Source organism: Kryptolebias marmoratus, linkage group LG13 (genome assembly GCF_001649575.2).
Source record: "Kryptolebias marmoratus isolate JLee-2015 linkage group LG13, ASM164957v2, whole genome shotgun sequence".
Taxonomy (NCBI): domain Eukaryota; kingdom Metazoa; phylum Chordata; class Actinopteri; order Cyprinodontiformes; family Rivulidae; genus Kryptolebias; species Kryptolebias marmoratus.
The window spans coordinates 6,592,738-6,612,172 of record NC_051442.1 but is presented as its reverse complement, the minus strand read 5'-3'; the positions used below and the strand labels follow the sequence as shown (position 1 = coordinate 6,612,172).

Below are 19,435 nucleotides of genomic sequence, written 5' to 3'. Positions count from 1 at the left end.
TTTCAAAGCCATCCCGCCTCCTCCTGCCTCCTGCTGTAAGAAATTAACTGATTTTTCTCCCCTCCCTTCTTTCTACTAATGAATAAACCTCGTCAATTTAAAGTCTTTAACTAAACTTTAATTTATAAATCCTCACAAGATGTTTTTTTTAGCATAACAGGCATTTTATGCATAAGAAATGACAAACTTCAACAATAGACAACAACATAGTTTATTGTTGCACAAAAAACTTTGAATGCAATAATAATAATAATAATAATAATAATAATAATAATAATCTTAAATAAGCTTATATATTTGAGTGCTATCTAAGTTAAGATTGGTTGGAAAACTCAAATGTATCTCCCTTTAATGAATAGTTTATTATTTATTTATTGGCATCCCCAAGTTGTTGAGGTTTATAGAATATTTTTATCTGTTATTCGATTTGTTTCTTATTTTTGCTGTTTTACAATTTGTTTCTGCAGTGATCATCTTGTTCGGTTGTATTTTTTAAATTCCTCAGTCTGTCCCTGTGTTTGTCTTGTCTTCTGCCTCCCTCACCTGGTCCTTTGTTCGACAATCATCTCACCTGTCCTGACTCTGTAATCTGCTCAGCAGAGGATAATTAGCTGCTGATGTGTTCACTCTCAGATTTTTGTGTGTTTATTGCATTTGTTTTTTTTAATCACATTGGTCTGTTTCCAAGGTTTAGTCTGTTTGTTTGTTTGTTTGTTTGTTTTTGTTTGTTTTAAATAATCAAACCAGCTTTATTTATTAAGTACATTAACAACGACCAGAGTTGACCAAAGTGCTGTACAATAAATACCCCTAAAAAAAAAAAAAAACAGCTATAGGATCGTGCAGCTATTTATTTTTTTAGATGAAGGATTTTGTTTTTTTGTTTTTACAACAAAAGGCTGCAAAAGTAGAACTTTCAGAAGTAAAGATGTCTAAAATTAGTAGAACAATTTCAGGCTAATTTTCCCCAACAAAAAAAAAAATGGAGAAGATTTTTAATACTCCATCATCCACTCATCATCAAAAGATATAAATAATTTCTGTGCACTCATAATATTATCAAAATATATAAATAATTAAATTTCTGTGCACAAAGAACAGGGATGAAAGTCCATGCTGGACGCTCTTGATCTGTTGGGAATTTATAAGGGTGGCCATTGTCCCCCCTTCCCCACAGCCCCCCTTTTGTGGCACCCCTAGAAAAAAAATAAAGAAAAAAGACAAAAAAATAATCTTTATGGGTTTTTTTCCTAAATGCAGAAATTGTTTGTTGCACTGCAAGATGGGGGTATTTAATCTGATATGAATCTACAGGAAACACTGGAACAAGTGTCACATGTGTTAAATCTGCAGCTTTTCAACTGAATGACATCTAAGAATATTATTCTCTCTTTTTTTCTTATTATTTTATTTAAAAATACAAACCACTGTCTTTCAAATATGATGCAATTGTTTTTAAATGTTACAGACCTGGCTTGCAGATAATAGATAAGACAAAATCAGAATTATATAACATACGTTTTGGAATAAAATAAAAGTAAAGGTAGTATTAAGTGAGTTTTTTCTTTTCTTTTTTTTTTTTGGTTTGGTACTGTCTGTTTTGTTTCATTTGATTTGAAGATTGTTTTTTTCACTGAATGCATCTCCATTTTCTGATACAGTCATGTTATTTTTCTCTTTTGGTCCTCATCAAAACTTTAGAATATAAAGCTGTTATAATATGACAGATTTAATGATTTAATTATGTATAACATGCCGTAACGTAACCCAGGACGTTACGGTTTGTGTTGATTTCATGCATGTGCTCATCTCTTGTGTAAACTCGATCATTAAAGCCTCCTGACTGTGTGCACTATGATCCTTTGTATCAAGCCAGTCAAATCTGGTGTTGAAGCACATGTTAATGATTACACTGATTTCTATAGGCTCCTTCCATTAGCCAATGCAATCAGGTGAGCAGAATCTGATGTTTCTCATCACACGCAACTTTAAAATAATGATGAAATAAAACCATCAAGTTATTTAACCCTAAAACCTCCAATTAGTCAGTTTTCTTTCTTGTCCTATCAAGTAAGAAAGTTGTCATCCCACATGGGATGACCGTACCAAACTTTCATCCGTCTCAGACTGTGACTTAGGCAGCATGACACATGGATTGGACACCACAAAGCCCAGGCCTGAAACCCAACTGAAAATCTTTGCAATGTGCGGGACAAAGCTTTCCTCCGTTGTCAGACTTTTGAATCATCAATACAAAGTCTTGGTGATTATTTATTGAAAAAATGCACCAAAATAAGTGTTGCAACTGGCAAAAGAAATAAAGATGTAGTGTCTTCACTACATTCTGTAAATCAGTCACATCAGGGGTTTCTTTTACATTTTTTTGGAAAAAAAAAATCTATTGTGTCAATTAAATAAGCATAATTAATACTTGTTAGGCAGCTAAAGCTTAAATGTCAGAAATGATCACAGTCTTGTAAAGGGAAATAATGCAAACAAGCCTTTAAATCCTTTGTCACAGTTGGTACAGTGCTGTCTTTCATCAGTGCAGTGATTAAACTGATTAAATCTGTCACCTCTGATGCAGCAGGCAGGCAAAGAGTGCAGCTGCTGACTGTGCCTAGAAGTCCCAACAACAGGACCTAAAACTTTATAAAAAGTTATAAAGTTTATTTGATGCACAAAGTTCCTGTTCACTTTACAGCAATTCTGAACGGAAATGTTTAATCAACAGCTGCAGCAGGTTTTGCAAAAAATAGTTTTATCTCTGAAGCTGATTGCACAAATGCTGAAGACGTTAATTTAGCTTGAAAAAAAGAAAGATAAGAAATGATGAACAAGGCAAACAGTTACTAAACCTTGTGGTAGCTGCTTATCCTGAACTCTGAAAAAAAGGTAATTTAGCATATGATAAGATATGATGAGCGAGACAGACAGTTACCTTATCAGGCCTTGTTGTAACTACATTTTCTCTAAACTCTGCAAAAAAAAGCATATCCAGTGAAGCCTTAATCGTGTGAAACGTTTTACGGAGGACAGCTGCAGAGCCTGCTGTGAAGGGCAGAGAGTTCTTCATCTCTCCACAAACTCTGTATCACTATCTATGAGCAGAAATACCCACATGTGCTTATTGTAGTCCATTTTTAAGGTTCCACAAATATAAATGTAATCATTTTTACACACGAGCAGAGTGTGGGGAACATGTTTATGCAGTAGACTGCAAATGTTCTTTAAAAACGTGTGGTTTTTCCATGGATCATGTGAGCAAGTGGTTTATCTTAAAGATAGTAAAACAAACATGTAAGTTTCTGCTGGACTTTCCATAAAGGCATGTTTGCCTCTACAGCGTGCGTTAAAATAGTCCAGCAGGAGTCTTAATGCTACTTAGCAACATTTAGAGTACAGTCATGTGGACTTCTTTGCAGTATTTAAAAGTGTGGAATGCTGTTTAGAGAAAATACCACATTAGTGCTATTAGGACTGGATGCCTACAGTAGATTGGGTGCTCTAAAGCTTTAGATTATTCAAATCAGTGAGAAAAAGGGTCAACTAGCTTTTAAGAGCTTTTCAATTCAAAGTAGAAAGAGGGGTTTAAAACTCTCACAGGACCTGAAATGGAAATTTTTCATTTCTGACTCCTTCCCGCTGAGGGACCAGTTCACTGTACCCCACAGAGAGCTCGACCCTACAACTCTGGCACTGAGCTGAGGACTTAAAGAGGAACACCACGTCCTGCACTGTGAGGAGCAGAGAAGGTGGTTTTCATTCAGGAAAAAAAAAAAAATCATTCAAACAAAATGGGAGACTACGACGAGGAAACTGCTTTTCTCGGACAAATGGGTCCTTACTTCTGGTCCACCTTCTTTCTATTAAATACAGTTTTTGTGTCAACTGGATTCAACGGACTTTACATCATCTTTGCTGGAGCTGCTCCGAAGCACCATTGTCTCATTCCAGACGCCAACCTGACCGAGGAGTGGAGAAAAGCCATCATCCCCTTCACAACAGTGGGGGGTGAAGAAGTTCAGAGCCAGTGCAGCAGATTTAAGCTAGATGTGGTTAAAAATCTCTCTGATCAGGGCTATATTCCTGGATGGGATGTCAACCTCACTGACCTGCAGCAGGAAGGATGTTTGGATGGATGGAACTACAGCAAAGACATCTACCAGTACACTATAGTCACTGAGGTCAGTATAGGAATACATCTTTTTTTTTTGTAATCTGAGCTCTGGAAGCTCTTGGTTGTTTTGTTTTTTACCATATTTCACATCTTTCCCAGTGGGACCTTGTTTGTGACAACAAATGGAAAGTTCCGTTTGCATCCTCAACTCTTTTTGTGGGATACCTTCTTGGGTCACTAATCTCAGGGCAACTTTCTGACAGGTATTTTACATTTATTAATCCTTTAAAATGTCAATAAAATTGCTCTGCATTTTTTTATTGGCTACATAAAAAACTACATCATAGATATTTTATTTTCGCTAAGGAATTTGAAAATTCATATTTTGGTGGGAGACTGTTGCTTTTGAAAAGTAAACTTTTGATTTAGTTCATTAAAGTTGAATCCACTGTAGTGAAGCTTCAGATCAGGAAAGATAAGGGAAACAGCACCATCTGCTGTTATACTAGATGTTTAATAAGAGATTAACTGTCATCTATGAATCTGCCTGGTATGTGCTGTTCAAATCAAACTTGCTGCATCGTGATTGGGATTTTTGTAATCAAATTAGTTTTCAGTAAGTGAATTTTTACTTGAAAAAAAACTACTGGGCATATTGTTTCCCACCTTGTTGCTGTGTTATTCAAAATAAGTTATTTTGTCCTATCTTATGAACATATTGTATCTGTGTATCACTGCTAATGATAAACATGTTTGTTTTCTTCAGGTTTGGAAGGAAGAAGGTGGTTTTCATTTCCCTAGCGGTCCAGTCTCTCTCGGTTCTCCTTCAGTCATTCTCTCAGTCATGGAGGATTTTTTGCATCATGTTCCTCTTTGTTGGAGCCTCTCAGATATCCATCTACATTTCTGCATTTGTTTTAGGTAAAACACAGTTTTTATCCCAATAATATTTCAACATCCAAGCAATAGTAGTTGTATAAGAATAACAAAAGAACAAAAACAGTTTAATATGCAGGCAAGGTTTTTATCACCTACAGCCAAAGGCGACACGCCATCAGGTTTTTTCCCACATCTGTGTGTGTTTGTCTGTAGTGTTTGCAAAATATTTTATAAACAGGTGGACTGATTTTTATTAACTCCCAGAAAGTTACTGAATCACTGGATAACCATCTAGAACTGAATACCTTTTGGAGTCAGTCCAATTTAAGATGGCTGCCAGCGCTAATCAACTTTAGCAAATGCAACAATGGCTACAACCCAGCCAGTTGTACAGATATCCAGCTTCAGTTTTGTGTGGTAGTAGCTGAGAGTCATCCACAAAACAATCTTTTAGTGCTAACTCATCTCACATGATTTCACAACATCACATGAAATTGAGTCTCTATAACTTCATTTACAAGCTTTGACCAAAATTATCATAACTTTATCTCTTCTCTTCATGAGGTAAGTTTAGTTTTAAACTTTGACACAATACAAGGTGGGCAATATGCATTCCATTAAGGAATGCTAGACCTCTATTTAAAATAGTTTTATGTGTTAATTGTGTTGTAAGTCAATATTCATGGTCTAATTTGTGGCAGGTACGGAGCTGTTGAGTAAAACCATGCGAGTTCTCTTTACATCTCTCGGGGCCTTCCTTTTTTATTGCATCGGCTACATGACTCTTCCCTGGATCGCATACGGCATCCGAGAATGGAGAACGCTGCTCGCTGTTCTGTCAGCAACCTCTGTGGTGTACATCCCACTGTGGTGGTATGTTTGCCATAAAACCCACTGATTTCCTCACTATGAATTATCATGCACAAATCACAAAGCAAAAAAAAAAATAAACGTTGATCTCCCAGGTTCATCCCAGAGTCGCCTCGGTGGCTCATCACTCAGGGGAGAGCAGCGGAGGCGGAGGCCATTGTGAGAGCTGCTGCGTGTAAAAACAAAGTGCAGGCGCCATCTGTGATCTTTAAAGAATCTGAGGTGAGATTCATATAATGTCAGAGTGTTATTTGTTCCAAGTGTGTGTCATAAACCTATAAAGGTCTTTTCATGTTGCAAATCTGTAATGTGTTTGGTTTATTCAGACAGGAAGAAAAATATTACAGCTGAAGGGGTTTTGAGCATCAGAAATTAAATCAACTGTTGATACACTTTCTGCTGAATGAGATATCTGATGCTTTAAACCAAGTGTAAAAAGGTTCATTTGGAAATACTGATATGCTAACGATGAGTGATAACACTGATTAAATTAACTGAACTGATGTAAATGTCTTTTTTCGGTTTCTGATTGAATTTACTCAGCAGTCTGAATTAAATCTGGTTCCAAAATCGCTGCGAAACTCTCTGAAGTCTCTCCTGGAAATTACCAAAGAAGTTGGAAATTATTTATTTTTCTTTTCCAAACGAAACATTGAGGAGAGCGCAGTTTCCTTAAAACCTTTGAAAAAGAAAAATCCCACAATGAGAAAATATTACAAAGAATACTTGTAAAATTGTGTTTTTGTTATTGCTGGGCCAGATACTGGAGAATGCCAGAAATATGCTACAAGAAATACAAAGTGAAGACACTGATGCATATCAGGTTATTTCAGAATGATTAAATGTTTGATTCGAGATCAAAAAATGTGACATAATTCTAATATGCTAGGTAAAAAACGTTTTTTGTAAGGAATCAATTTTCTGTCACTTATCTACGGAAGCAAGAGGTCCAGGAGGGAAACTCAGACATCCCTCTCCCCAAGCTGTCCCCAGGTCAGAGAGGATAAATAATCCCTCCAGCAAGTTCTGGGTCTGCACCTGGGTCTCCTCTCAGTGAGATATGTCCAGAAAACCTCCAGAGAAAGCATCCACCGAACCACATTGGCTGACTCTTTTCATTGTGGAGAAGCAGCAACTCTGCTCCAAACTCCCTCTAAATCAGCGGTGTCCAATCCTGGTCCTCAAGGGTCACTATCCTGCATGTTTTCCGTGTTTCCCTACTCCAACACACCTGATTCAGTGGTTAAATTACCTCTTCAAAGAAGCCTGTTAATCACCCATTTATTCAAATCAGGTGTGTTGGAGCAGAGAAACAAGTAAAACATGCAGGATAGTGGCCCTCGAGGACCAGGATTGGAGACTACTGGTCTAAATGACGGAGCTCCCAACCCTGTCTAAAGCCTAAGCGCCCTACAGAGGAAACCCATTTCAGTCCCTTGTATCCACTATGTTGTTTTGTTTGGGTCATGATTCATACCTCATGGCCACAGGTGAGGGTTGGAGCGTAGACAGCCAGTAGACTGAGAGTTTTGACTTCCGGCTCAGCTCCGTCTTCACCCCGACAGACCAAAGTAACACTCTCATTACTGTGCTTGAGGCCCTGATTGTCAATCTATGCATTTATCACTCTGGAATGAGACTTCCAGATACCTGAACTCCTCTCCTTGAGGCAGAGATTTACCCCCCGACCCAGAGCAAGCATTCCACCTTTTTCTCCCCTTGAACCCACCACCTGTGGGTCAAAGTCAGGTTCATTGTAAGCCAGGTAGAAGGTGAGGATGGGGCCCAGGGTGTACTGATTTTTGGTGACACAGAAAGGCTCTTGTTCAAGGAATCCCATGTCTCAAATCATTTGATGTCTACATCAAATATGATATACTGAAGATATTGTTTTCTGTATGACTGGAAAATGCAGCCAGATAAATTACATATTTCAATGCTTTGGTTTCAGATTGAGGAAATACCTCCTGGCAGGATGTACACCATGATTGACATTCTGAAATCCAGTAACCTCAGATGTATCACACTGATGTGTCTCATTCTGTGGTGAGTCATGGTGAACAAGAATATCAACGCTCCCAATAATTAATTTTTAAAAAATGAATTAACCAGTAAATGTAATTACTGGATAACAAAAAAAGCAGTTCTTTTATTTATTCCAACACTCTTTTTGTCTTTACAGGATGGCAATTAACATTGGGTATTTTGGCTTATCCCTGAACACGTCCAACCTGAGTGGCGACCCTTTTATGAATTGCTTTTTATCAGCTATTTCTGAAGTTCCCGCCTACGTCGTTTCTACTTGTCTGCTGAGAAAATGTCCAAGACGAATTCTTCTGTCGACGTTCCTCATAATCGGAGGAGGAGTGCTTCTGCTCATCCAGTTCATCCCAAACAGTAAGATTCACCTTTTCTCATGGCACCAATATGAACACAACATATCGTTTAAAGGAGTCGTTTAAATGTCCGGGGAAGTTCAGGAAAAGATTACAAATAAGCCCTATTTTTTTACCTAGGTTTAGTAATCGTTCAGAATTGCAAAACTGAACCCTTTAATAGTACAATATCATAGTTGAAACAAAGAATCTGCAGAAAATACTCCCAAATTGTTCATTTTAAGAATAAATATGATATTATGACCTGGTTTAAAGCATCTAAGACCTTTTTGGTTTAAGAAAATGGTAACTTGCAATTGTCAAAAAAGCAATATTAAAAATGAAAAACAAGAAACAAGCAACAAACTGCTGGGAATGTTTCTTTTCACTTAATAAAAGTGCCTGAACTGACTGTTTCTAAAAAGTAGGCTCTGTACAACGTGCAAAACAAAAAGCTCTGTCAGCTAAATTACTCAGACACTGATTGCACTGGTTGCAACACAGAAAGTATCAGCTGAAGCACTTTAAAAGAGGTGTGGAAAGGTGATGATTATGTAAACAGAGCACTCTTTCTCAGCAGAATGATGTCATATTTCTTAAAGTTAAAAATAGAAAATCATTTTATGGACTGCAACATTTTGCTGCTGTAAACAGAAACACTTTCAAATTTATGACCCCCAAAAAATCAGTTAATCTAAAAAAAGAGCCATATTGTATGGTTATTTATTTTTTTCCAGCATGAATATAATTTAGTGTTAGTTTGTTATTTTTATAAAATTAAAATGCAAATCTTTGTTTGTTTTTTTTTTCATTGCAAATACTGCTAGAACCAATTTGTCTCTGTCTCTCCTCCTAAGCGATTCAGTACGTTGCTCTGGCATTGGAAATGACTGGGAAGTTTGGCTTCACCATGGCCTTCACCATCGTGTACATCTACACCGCTGAGATCTACCCCACTGTACTCAGGAACGTCGGCATGGGAATGTGCTCCTCGGCTGCTCGCATTGGCAGCATCACCGCTCCTTATGTCATCTATTTAGGTACTTAATAGCTCTGTTGCATGTTAAGATACAGCCATGTTCACTGCACTCGTATAAAACAACAAAAAAACATCTGCACAGGACATTTAAAGCATAGTGGAGGCACAGCTATTGTGCACTTTTTGCCACTTTCTGACGTGGATTTTGATTTTGTTGTATTTACAGGTACATATAATAAGGTTCTGCCTTATATTTTAATGGGAAGTCTCACAATCACCTCTTCAGTGGTGAACTTTTTCCTCCCGGAGACCTTCAATAAAGATCTTCCAGAAACAGTGGAGCAGATGCAACAATGTCGAGGGTAATTCTTAATTGAAAAGCCATTTTTGTGTTTGCTAGAGTTGTTTAATCATCTTGAATCAAGTTGACGTCAAAAGTTAATCAGTTGTAGATGTGTCTGTAATAATTACTTTCTTAGAGTTTCAGTCCATTCAGTGGTTTGTGAAATATTTTGCTAACGAACAAACACACAGGCAATCACTTAATTACCCGCTTTCACTCTGTGCTGGTAATAACAATACTCATATCCTGTTGGGTTTTCAGTAATTCAGCCCGGAAATGCATCAATCCTCTTTTTAAGTAATTTTGCAAACAAATAATCCAACCAACCAATGCTACCAAAAACACAATCTCCTATGTGGAGGTCATCATAAAATGAACACAAGGAGGTCTTTTATACAATTGGCCTTCCTTTAGTTTTGCTCTGAGATGAATCCAATTAGCTGCGTGAAAGATTTGTTCCTCAGATCTTTTTTATTTACAAATGCACCAAATCAGTTGGTTTAAAAGTTTTGATGTAATTTGTCCTTTAAAGAAATGTACATGGGAGAAAAACATGTTTCCAGATTACACATCAAAACCCTACCCTATGATTTACTGGCTGCCTTCAGACATAGTATTGCAACACATTGCAAGGATAAATCTGTTATTTATTTTTAAAATGTTCCTTTATGTTGCAGGTTGTGTGGTAGGTCCAAAAAGAAGAAATGTGTTCAGAACGGAGCATCGAGGAAACAACCGATTCTTCATGAAGAGAAATCCGAAGTGCAAACACTTAGTCTTTAGTTTATCTTGTTTTCTTCTTTAGAGAGACAAAACTTTGTCTTACTTGAAAGTGATCAGGTGAAATCTAAAAAATAACCCAGAGCAAGCATCCCCCCCCCCCCCCAAAAAAAAAAAAAAAAAATGGTTACTGGAGAGCCAGAAGTCCATCGTTAAGTTGTGTCGTCTGTTTGTTGATTTAGTTAATGCTTGTGAATTACGTTTTCTAGAAATTTTGCAAAAGAAGAAAAAAGAGAAATAAAAAAAATGTTTGCATTGAATTTTAAATGCATGTTTCTGATTGGTTAATAGTTCTTTTTGTCATGTATCATTTTTTAAAAAAAGCACATTTAAACAATCCTAATGCAGTACCTGACAAAAAGAAAGGATTGAATTCCTGTCTGTGTTATTTTTGATTGCCAAAGTAACACAAGGCTGTTTCAGTTCTTCCAATAATGTTTACCAGTTTTAAGAAATCTCAGTGCTCGTATATGCCTGAATAAAAACTAGGTGAAAATACCAAACTTTGTCTTGGGGTAACAAAATATAAGACTCACTAACTTGTAAAATAGCCTGCATGTCACTGCATTCAGTGTGAGTTATGTAATACAGCAGGCAAAATCCTAAAAGCTGCAGCTGGAAATTAAACACTGGATGTGGATTCATATTTCAGCCAACTGAGAAACCTGAACAATGCTTCAAAAATGTGCTCAAGATTGCTTTTGAGTCATCTTACACTAAACGCTGAGGTTACTTCAAATTCCAACCCCAATTTAAAAAAGGTTGGGAGGGTGACATTAATAGCAAACAAGACATGTAAATCATTCATCTGTCTATCTATCCATAAATTCATTAACTATTTTTCTCCAAATTTTAAGGTCAAATTCCTCTTGGCTCATTGTGCCTTGCAACTTTGGTCCTCTGCAGCGATGTCCTAACAACCACAAGATAGCTCTCGTGTAAAAAGAAGTTATAATCTGTTTATCTTTAAAGGAGTTTGGTTGGTGATAAGCTTTTCAATGACTGAACATTACAACAACATGCTCTGTCAGTTTATTTTCCTCTTTGAAAACGGTTCACTTTTAATAATTAATCCTTTGATGATTTGTCATGTCCTCATAAGTCACATCATTTTCCTTTTTTTCACATGTGGTTATTAGAAAGCTTCTACATCTAAAAACAACACAACTCTTTTTAGTCACAATAAATAAATAGTGCCTAAGATAAAGTAAAGATTAACTTGTTTTATAGCACAATATATGATGTCGTAACTGCCCACTTTTAGATGAAGGAGGCATCTAAAACGTGACGTCAGCTTTAAAGGGCCTCATATTACAGAGCTGAGGAGGTGTGAACTCTGCCTTGGTACTTGTGTAGCTATAGTTTGTCGTGCTTTTTTTACCACTCTGGGATCTTGTCGGGGTAATGGGCACTGTAAAAGGTCGAGACTACGACACCATCACCTCTTTCCTTGGATCTTGGGGACCTTTTCAGCTGAGGATGTTTTTGGCCTTGGCCATCAGCATCTTTCCCAATGGATATACAGGCGTCTATATAGTATTTATTGCTGATACGCCACCTCACGAATGCCACATACCCGAAAGCGCTAACATCAGTGAGACGTGGAGAAACCTGACAATCCCATTTGAAACAGTCGATGGGATCACAAAGCGCAGCTCTTGCTGGAGGCTTAACCTGGATGTAGTCAGGAACTATTCTGAAAGGAATGTGGTTCCACACGTGGATGTCAATGTGAGTGGAATTCCCACGGAAAAGTGTCTGGATGGGTGGAAGTACAGCAAGGAAATCTACCAGTCAACTATAGTTACAGACGTAAGCCAGGATTTTGTTGCTTTTTTAATTGTTAATCTTCTAGGCAACACAGTTGTTTTCATTTATTTATTTTAAATGATGTCTTTTTAAAATGTTTTTTGGTGCACGTGACCCTAACTTGAAAAGTAATTTGAGGTTTCTCAATAATTATGGCCCAGAAATTATGTCAGCTGATTTTTCTGATATTGTGCTAAAAATTGGTGTGACGGTAGCTGAGCATTATTCACTCAGATTTCATGGTAAAAGATTCTTGCATCAACTGCCCATTTTTTTATTCTTTAGCCTTTAGCTAAACAATTTTTGTCATCAGTTCCTTTTTCTTTGAAGACGTTGATGCTAGCAGCGTCATCCAGTTTAAAGGTCTGTTTCTTGGTTAAATTTCAACTTTTGCAAAGCTAGCATTGCAGTAACAAACTGCACTTCTAAATAAGACACAAAGTTCAAAATTAACTCTGGAACAGCATAAACCCTACGTCAGCATTGCCACTACCATGCGTCAGCATGTGGTTCATCATTTGTTCTTGTCCTTGTGTTCAGTAGTAAATTATTTGTTTCTTCATTGATTGTTTAAACTTTTTTAGGCGTTGTATTCCGTGTAAGTCAAATCTGAGCTCTGACATTTTGAGCACAAAGCGTAAAGTTAAGGAAGTAAACAGACTCAGATGAAACTCAAAATCTAGGGAATTACAAAAAGCTACAGAAACTGAAACACAAAGGAGCAAAGCATTTATAGGATGAGTAAGGGCTGAGCAAAGGGATCAACAGAACACAAGTGACTCTTATTTAGAGCACCATTTTCCATAAACGTGTGTGCTTTGTTTCAAAAGGATTAAAAATCTGCTAGTTAAATTCGTTGTGGTGTCAGCTTGAGATAGTTTTTGTATTTTAGATCTCTTCTTGTTTCTTGATTTTTTTTTTTTTTTTTTTTTTTTGCAGCACCTCACACCTGTTTGCCATGTGTTATCAATCCACTTGTCCTACTCACTCATCAGCCATCCCAGTTTATATAAGCTTCCTAGTCTCAGCTGCTGCTTTTGTTTGGCATGTGGTCAGTCTGATCACTCGTGTTCTTAGATTCATGCCATTAAAGTTTTGTTGTTTTTATCTATCCTTAAGCTGCTTCCTGCTCTTCAGTGTTTTGGGCCCATTCAGCTGCTCAAATCCTGAAAAAAAAATTGAAGGCCTATCATTCCATGAAGGAATACATATTGCCTGCTGCTACTCATGCCAGCGTTTTGGACTAAGATTGCTTTGACCATTGTGGTTAAACCTTTAAATTAACATTAAGCACAATTTAATGCAATATTTTGTGTGATTTCATGTAGCCTTTTAGCAATTGAAGTAAGTGGTGTGAATGACAGCTCCTACTGCACGACATTTTAGCACAGTAAGTTTACAATTCACAGAGTTATAGCTATTTTTTGAGTATTTGTTGTGGCAGCCATCTTTAACTGTTGACTCCAAAAGCTTATCGGTGTCCGTTCAGTGAGTACCTTGTGAAAGTTTCATTTAGATCAGTCCAGCGATTCATGAAATATTTTGCTAATGCTACAGATAAACACACCACCACACACAGATGTAGGTAAAAATATTATTGTAGGTTTGTTTTTGTCGGAAGGAGATGATGACTAATTGCAACATGAATGTGATGGTGACAATAAACACGACAGATTAAACCAATTTAGCAATAATGTTGCCTTTACTGTTCCTTTCGCTGTGTTAAAACGTGACTAAACTAATAAAAATGTTTTTTTTTTGTTTGATTGCTTTTGTAGTGGGACTTAGTTTGTGATAATTCATACAAGACTCCACTCACCACCTCTATTCATTATGTTGGTGCGCTTATGGGAACCATAGTGTCGGGTCAGATGTCTGATAAGTATGGGATCTATAACACTATTTTTTTTAAAAAAGAGGTTTACAAACAAATTTTCCTGCTAAAGATTTTTTCAGTGATTAACTCGGCAACCTTTCTTCTGCAGGTTTGGAAGGAAGCCGACGCTCTTCGTTATGGTAGCTCTTCAGACGTTGGCGATGGCAGCACAGGTTTTCTCCCCCAGCTGGGAGATCTTTGCCTTCATTTACTGCCTGGTGGGAGCTGGAGGCTTCTCCAACTACACAATTGCGTTTGTTCTGGGTATGTTTCACCATTCAGCAGTTCAAGACTGGCTTCGTATGTTAGACGCTGTGAGCTGATTGACCTGTCTGACCCCAACATGTCAATGGTTATGAACTATGAAATCAAACATAAAAACGGTTATTCTGAACCAAATTAAATGGTGCCGTTTGAAAGAATTTACTCCAAGGATGTTTCAGATAGGCTGTTATTCATTTGTTAAATGCAGGTATGCACTCAATGTAAACAAAGCACTTTTATTTGCATACTTTACTCAACAAATCAAAGCATAAATGCACACCAATACATGCAGATTTTCAGACTTCTTGTTTCCATGTGGCTCTTCCATGGACATTGTCATTGCTGACTTTTTTTCAATCGCTTTGGCTGTTTTCATAGGTAAACAAACACATGTGGTAGTTTGCAGCTGTTCACAAATTTTGTTAACAATTTTTTTATTTAGGGCCACTTAAATACAAACCCTAATATGAGGGGGAAAAAAGATTTTTTTTCTTTATGATATTGCAATGACTACCTTTAAAACTGAATCTTTCTTAGAAAATTTTCACGTTTGTGCTCATAAACACTGCTGTAGGACAGACCATAAAAAAATGAAGACATTTTAGTTTCATGTGTTATACCTAGCAATGTAAAAAAAAATTAAAAATAGGGGAAAATATCTTACAATGAACCACAGACAACCAGAGCTGAATCTCGTTTTAAAAGTTTTCCTCCTGACACCTACAGGAACAGAAATTCTCAGTCCAAGAACGCGGGTGATCTTCTCCTCCCTTGGAGTGTTTATGAGCTCGGCTTTGGGCTACATGGCCATGCCTGCAGTGGCCTACTTCCTCCGGACGTGGCAGCACCTGCTGATTTCAATGGCTGCCACTGGACTCATCTATATTCCTCTGTGGTGGTAAGCATATGAAAAAGTCTTAAACAAGCAAAAGGAAAACTGCACTGCAAATATAAAAATGAAAAATACTTCACCACATGTTTGAAACTGCAGACTCTACTGGGTTTGGTTTTTTTGGGGTCTTTTGGTAGGTTTAATATATTAGTGAGATGTAGAATAGATAAAAGACAAATAATAAATAAATATGTTCTAGAAATTAGCAAAAAAAAAATACCACAAAGACAACAGAAAATCAAGCCTATAAGATCCAACATGTTCACTGAGCTGAATAAAAACAGTTGACTAGTCCTCAAATGACTGAAGAAACCAAAACTTTTACACACAGAATTCAGCAGGAATTCAATCATTCTTGTACTGTATTGTTAAAGTTCCTGATTTCCACTTTTTATTATTTGAACACCAAATAAATGGTCTTTAAATGGTCTTGGATCCTGGTGCAACACATCTTGGGAACTTAAATCTTTACAAGTTGTTCTTTGGTTTGAGCATCAAAACCTCTCGGTGTTAACTGAGTCCAGAACTGATTGAGTCAATTTAAAAAAAAAAAAAAGATTTGCATTGTTGTTCTGAGTTTATCTGCAGATGTTTGTCTGTGCAGGCTTGTCTCAGAGTCTCCCCGCTGGCTGCTCTCTCAGGGGAGAGTAGAGGAAGCCGAAGCCATACTTCGGGACGCCGCAGAAATGAATAAAGTTGAAGCACCGGAGGCTATTTTCACCGAAGCTGAGGTTTGTTTATCAGAGAAACATCAGATCATATCATCATCTGTACACATGCTGCAGAGGAACTGAAAATATTGTGTTGTTTAAAAGTATTTTTTCATATTAGTTTCTTTTCTAATGCAACTTTGCCTTTTGTTTCTTTTTTTTATTATTTTTTTCATTAGATTGAAGATGCTTTAGCTTTGAAGGATGAGAAAGTCAACATTATAGCCATCCTGAAAAGCTGCAATATGTTTTCAATTACACTGGTGTGTGCAAGTCTGTGGTACGTCTTCAGTTCAATTCTATGACTTCAATTCTTCACCTTGATTAGATGATTCATTCATAAATGTTGTTTCTAGCAGATAATTAACACAACTGTCCAGCTTTTTGTGGAGATATTTGTAATCTAGCAGGAATGTATGTTGTTTTCTGGGTGTGAATATGTTGGCAGGATGATCGTCACCCTTAGCTACTACGCTTTACTCCTCAACACTTCAAACTTGCACGGCAACCCTTACCTAAACTGCTTCTTATCAGCCGTGACAGAGGTTCCAGCTTACATAATTGCCTTGTTGCTGCTTCGATTCTGCTCCAGACACATCTGTCAGTCTTCCACACTTTTCCTGGGAGGCGTGATGATCCTCTGCGTTCGCCTCATCCCAATAGGTGACAATGAAAGCCTCTCGAAAAGAAGATTTCTGGATTGTTTTAAGATTCAGATGTTTGCATGAGAGTTATTAATTTATTTATTACATTGGGGTTTGTTTTTTTTTTAGATTTGCCAGCCGTGGCCGTGCTTCTTGAGATGTTGGGAAAGTTTGGAGTGACCGCAGCGTTCTGCGTGGTGTACACCCTCACGTCGGAGCTCTTCCCCACCGTCGTCAGAAACACGGCAATGGGCTGTTGCTCCATGGCCGCGCGGATTGCCACCATCATCTCCCCCTTCATCATTTATCTGGGTGAGCATGTTTTAGCTTGAATTCAGACACGAGCAGCTTTCCTCACAGGGTGTTTATTATAAGAGAGGAGGTGAGGAGCTCAGTCATGCGCAGGACGTTTCCCGTTTGCCACATCTTTTGGGATTTTTGGGGCACATTCTGCTGAAAAGAATAGACCCCAGGGCGTACCCAGAACTGGCTAAAGGAATTACATACCTTTTCTGTCCCAGGAATACCTCGGGATCCCTCTGTAATGAGATGTTTTGGTGTCTCTTTTTGCCTGTGCAACAAAAACTTTGATAAACTAATAATAAGTTTTGGATAGATGAATGCTTAATTAGCCCATATCATTTTTTATGCTATAAACAGTAAACATTATTTCCTCCCTATGCACTTGTGATAATTTGTCAATAATAAGCTAAATTACTGTGGTCTTTACATGTTAAATGCTAGAAAATATTTTAGATTTTGTATCTCTATGCTGTTGAAATAACAAAAAGGACTCTTTTCACTTTGTTTTACTTTTTATAAATAGAACAATCTATAAGAAAAATAATTTGTGCATGAAGTTGCATTGACAAGTAGATCTCCCGTTTTAATTTTAATGATGTTAGAGAAGAGAACATTTTTTATCACTTGAGAATGTACATTACCATTTCAGTAAATATATTTTTTCTGCCTCCCTCACTTTATCTTTGCAGGAAAGTACTACAAAGCCCTACCTTACATAGTGATGGGTGTATTAGCTCTTTGTGGAGGCGTCATTTGTTTTTTGCTGCCAGAAACATATGAGAAGGCTTTGCCGGAGACCATTTCTCAAATGCAGCAGATATGCGGGTAAGTAAAAAAAAAAAAAAAGGTTTGTGTTCAAATGGTTTTTACTACTTGCATGAAATGATCCTATTTCTAAACTTTGAAATGACTTTGTTTAATGGAAAACAGTTACTGTAAGGAAAAAAGTAAATAATTGTGACTGGTATTACTTTAAGAAACTGTTTAATTTTATTAACTAGAAAGTTTTCTTTCAATATGTTTTATTGTTTTTGACTGAATAATTTTTTTTTATGAACAGGAGAAGAAGAGGAAAAGAAGCTGAAACTGAAGAGAAAATAGATCAAACTAAAGAGAGCAAATTATAGTCACATTTTTGTTTTTTTGTTTGTTTGTTTGTTTCAATTTTCATCATTAAATAAGTCACCAAAATGACATTTTTATGCCATCTCCACGAGTTGTTTGTTTTTGTGTGTATAAATCATTAAGCTTTGTCTGGAAATATGACCCTGTGTAACTTATACATATCTTACCTTACATGTGATATTTTTTAAATCTGTGTGCAACTTTTTTTAATGACGGCTGATTTCATTTCATTTGTCTTCCCTTAAACGTGTGGGCCAAGCAACTCATTCAAAGACAGAAAAACTTGCAGCAACAATCACTTCATTTGTTCGAGGAACCAGTTGGGTTCGGTCCAAAATGAGCAAAACTGATGACTGGTTGTGTTGAATTGTGCAGCAGTGACCCCCACAGTGCCGTTCTTTGTAAATATTGACCTTGATTACATTAAAATACTATTATATGCCGGTTAAAATGTGCTCTGCATATAAGGAAATGCAACTAAAGAAGGGGACGGGGGGAAAAAGGGTGTCTTTGCGACAGCCTGCTAGTTACTAACGCTTACAGAAACAGCTGATAATCAGTCAGGCAAACATACTTTGAGTTTAAATGTGTTTTGTACGCGACATGAATCAGAGGTCGGTATTTAACGTCACGATTCTCAAACTGTGGTGGTGCTCGGAAACCCTTTAGTTTAGTATAAACTACAAGTTAAATTACAAGTAAAATAACTGCCATGAGCTGAACTGTGATGTGAGTCTATCAGTTTGAGTGGTTTGGAGACAAAGTTAAAGAGGCGAGGCTGAATAGTGGATGTTGGACAAAAGGTGTCGAATGTGGAGCTGAGGGAGAGAGGAAGACCACGAAGAAGGCTCATGGATGTAGTGATGGAGGATCTGCAGATGGTGGGGACAGACGGAGATGGAGGCAGATGATCCTCAGTGGTGAGCTCTATAAGGAGCAGCCGAAAGAAGAGGAACAGGCTGATTATTAAATCCAGATTTATCAAAGCTTTGTGTCGTTCCCACTTCATGTGTTACTGTTTCTTGTAACATTGATTGGAGCAAAGGCGCACACCAGCACCACATTTTGGGAAATTAGGACTTTTTAAAACAGCTTATGTGGTTTAGGAAGTAACCAACAATAAATAAGAATCTGCACATCTTTAATTTGGGCTTTGAGCTTGTCTTTATCTTAAAGCAAAACCAGACATACACTGAAAGTTACAGTGCAGAATAAGGAAAACCTCTGAACTCTTTAAAATTGACTTCAGTCTACTTTATCTTTAGCTTTTACTAGTTTAGTTAATTTCTGTGGTGATTTGGCTTTTTTCCTGGGTTTTGTTTGTTTTATTTTGATTTTAGTTCTTTGGTTTTTATCTTGTGTCTATTGTGTTATTTGGTTGGATTTGCTTTTAGTTTTGTCTCATGTTCATGTTCATTTTCACTCTCCCCCAGTCATTCACTTGTCTGTCAGTCACACCCATCTAC

At 37.1% G+C, this 19,435-nt stretch overlaps 2 protein-coding genes across 2 annotated transcripts; both read left to right on the top strand.

Annotated features, from left to right (window-relative positions):
- The first annotated feature begins 3,459 nt into the window (after window positions 1–3,459).
- On the top strand, window positions 3,460–10,487 carry slc22a5 (solute carrier family 22 member 5). Its single transcript, XM_017419831.3, has 10 exons — window positions 3,460–4,187; window positions 4,280–4,383; window positions 4,887–5,041; window positions 5,701–5,872; window positions 5,965–6,091; window positions 7,821–7,915; window positions 8,052–8,266; window positions 9,102–9,284; window positions 9,450–9,585; window positions 10,244–10,487. The coding sequence occupies exons 1-10, from the start codon at window positions 3,798–3,800 to the stop codon at window positions 10,347–10,349; spliced, it is 1,683 nt and encodes a 560-aa protein (XP_017275320.1). The 5' UTR covers window positions 3,460–3,797; the 3' UTR covers window positions 10,350–10,487.
- A 636-nt stretch (window positions 10,488–11,123) lies between these two features.
- LOC108238046 (solute carrier family 22 member 4) lies at window positions 11,124–19,334 on the top strand. Its single transcript, XM_017419853.3, has 10 exons — window positions 11,124–12,158; window positions 13,934–14,037; window positions 14,141–14,295; window positions 15,022–15,193; window positions 15,792–15,918; window positions 16,077–16,177; window positions 16,346–16,560; window positions 16,671–16,853; window positions 17,534–17,669; window positions 17,905–19,334. The coding sequence occupies exons 1-10, from the start codon at window positions 11,751–11,753 to the stop codon at window positions 17,969–17,971; spliced, it is 1,668 nt and encodes a 555-aa protein (XP_017275342.1). The 5' UTR covers window positions 11,124–11,750; the 3' UTR covers window positions 17,972–19,334.
- The last annotated feature ends 101 nt before the right edge of the window (window positions 19,335–19,435 follow it).

Bases quoted from the DNA above. Each gene is read 5' to 3' on its own strand.
- slc22a5 (XM_017419831.3), top strand. From the start codon at position 3,798: ATGGGAGACTACGACGAGGAAACTGCTTTTCTCGGACAAATGGGTCCT. The intron at 8,267-9,101 runs GTAAGATTCACC...TCTCCTCCTAAG, and splicing joins CATCCAGTTCATCCCAAACA to CGATTCAGTACGTTGCTCTG. The intron at 9,285-9,449 runs GTACTTAATAGC...TTGTATTTACAG, and splicing joins TCCTTATGTCATCTATTTAG to GTACATATAATAAGGTTCTG.
- LOC108238046 (XM_017419853.3), top strand. From the start codon at position 11,751: ATGGGCACTGTAAAAGGTCGAGACTACGACACCATCACCTCTTTCCTT. The intron at 14,296-15,021 runs GTATGTTTCACC...TGACACCTACAG, and splicing joins CACAATTGCGTTTGTTCTGG to GAACAGAAATTCTCAGTCCA. The intron at 16,561-16,670 runs GTGACAATGAAA...TTTTTTTTTTAG, and splicing joins CGTTCGCCTCATCCCAATAG to ATTTGCCAGCCGTGGCCGTG.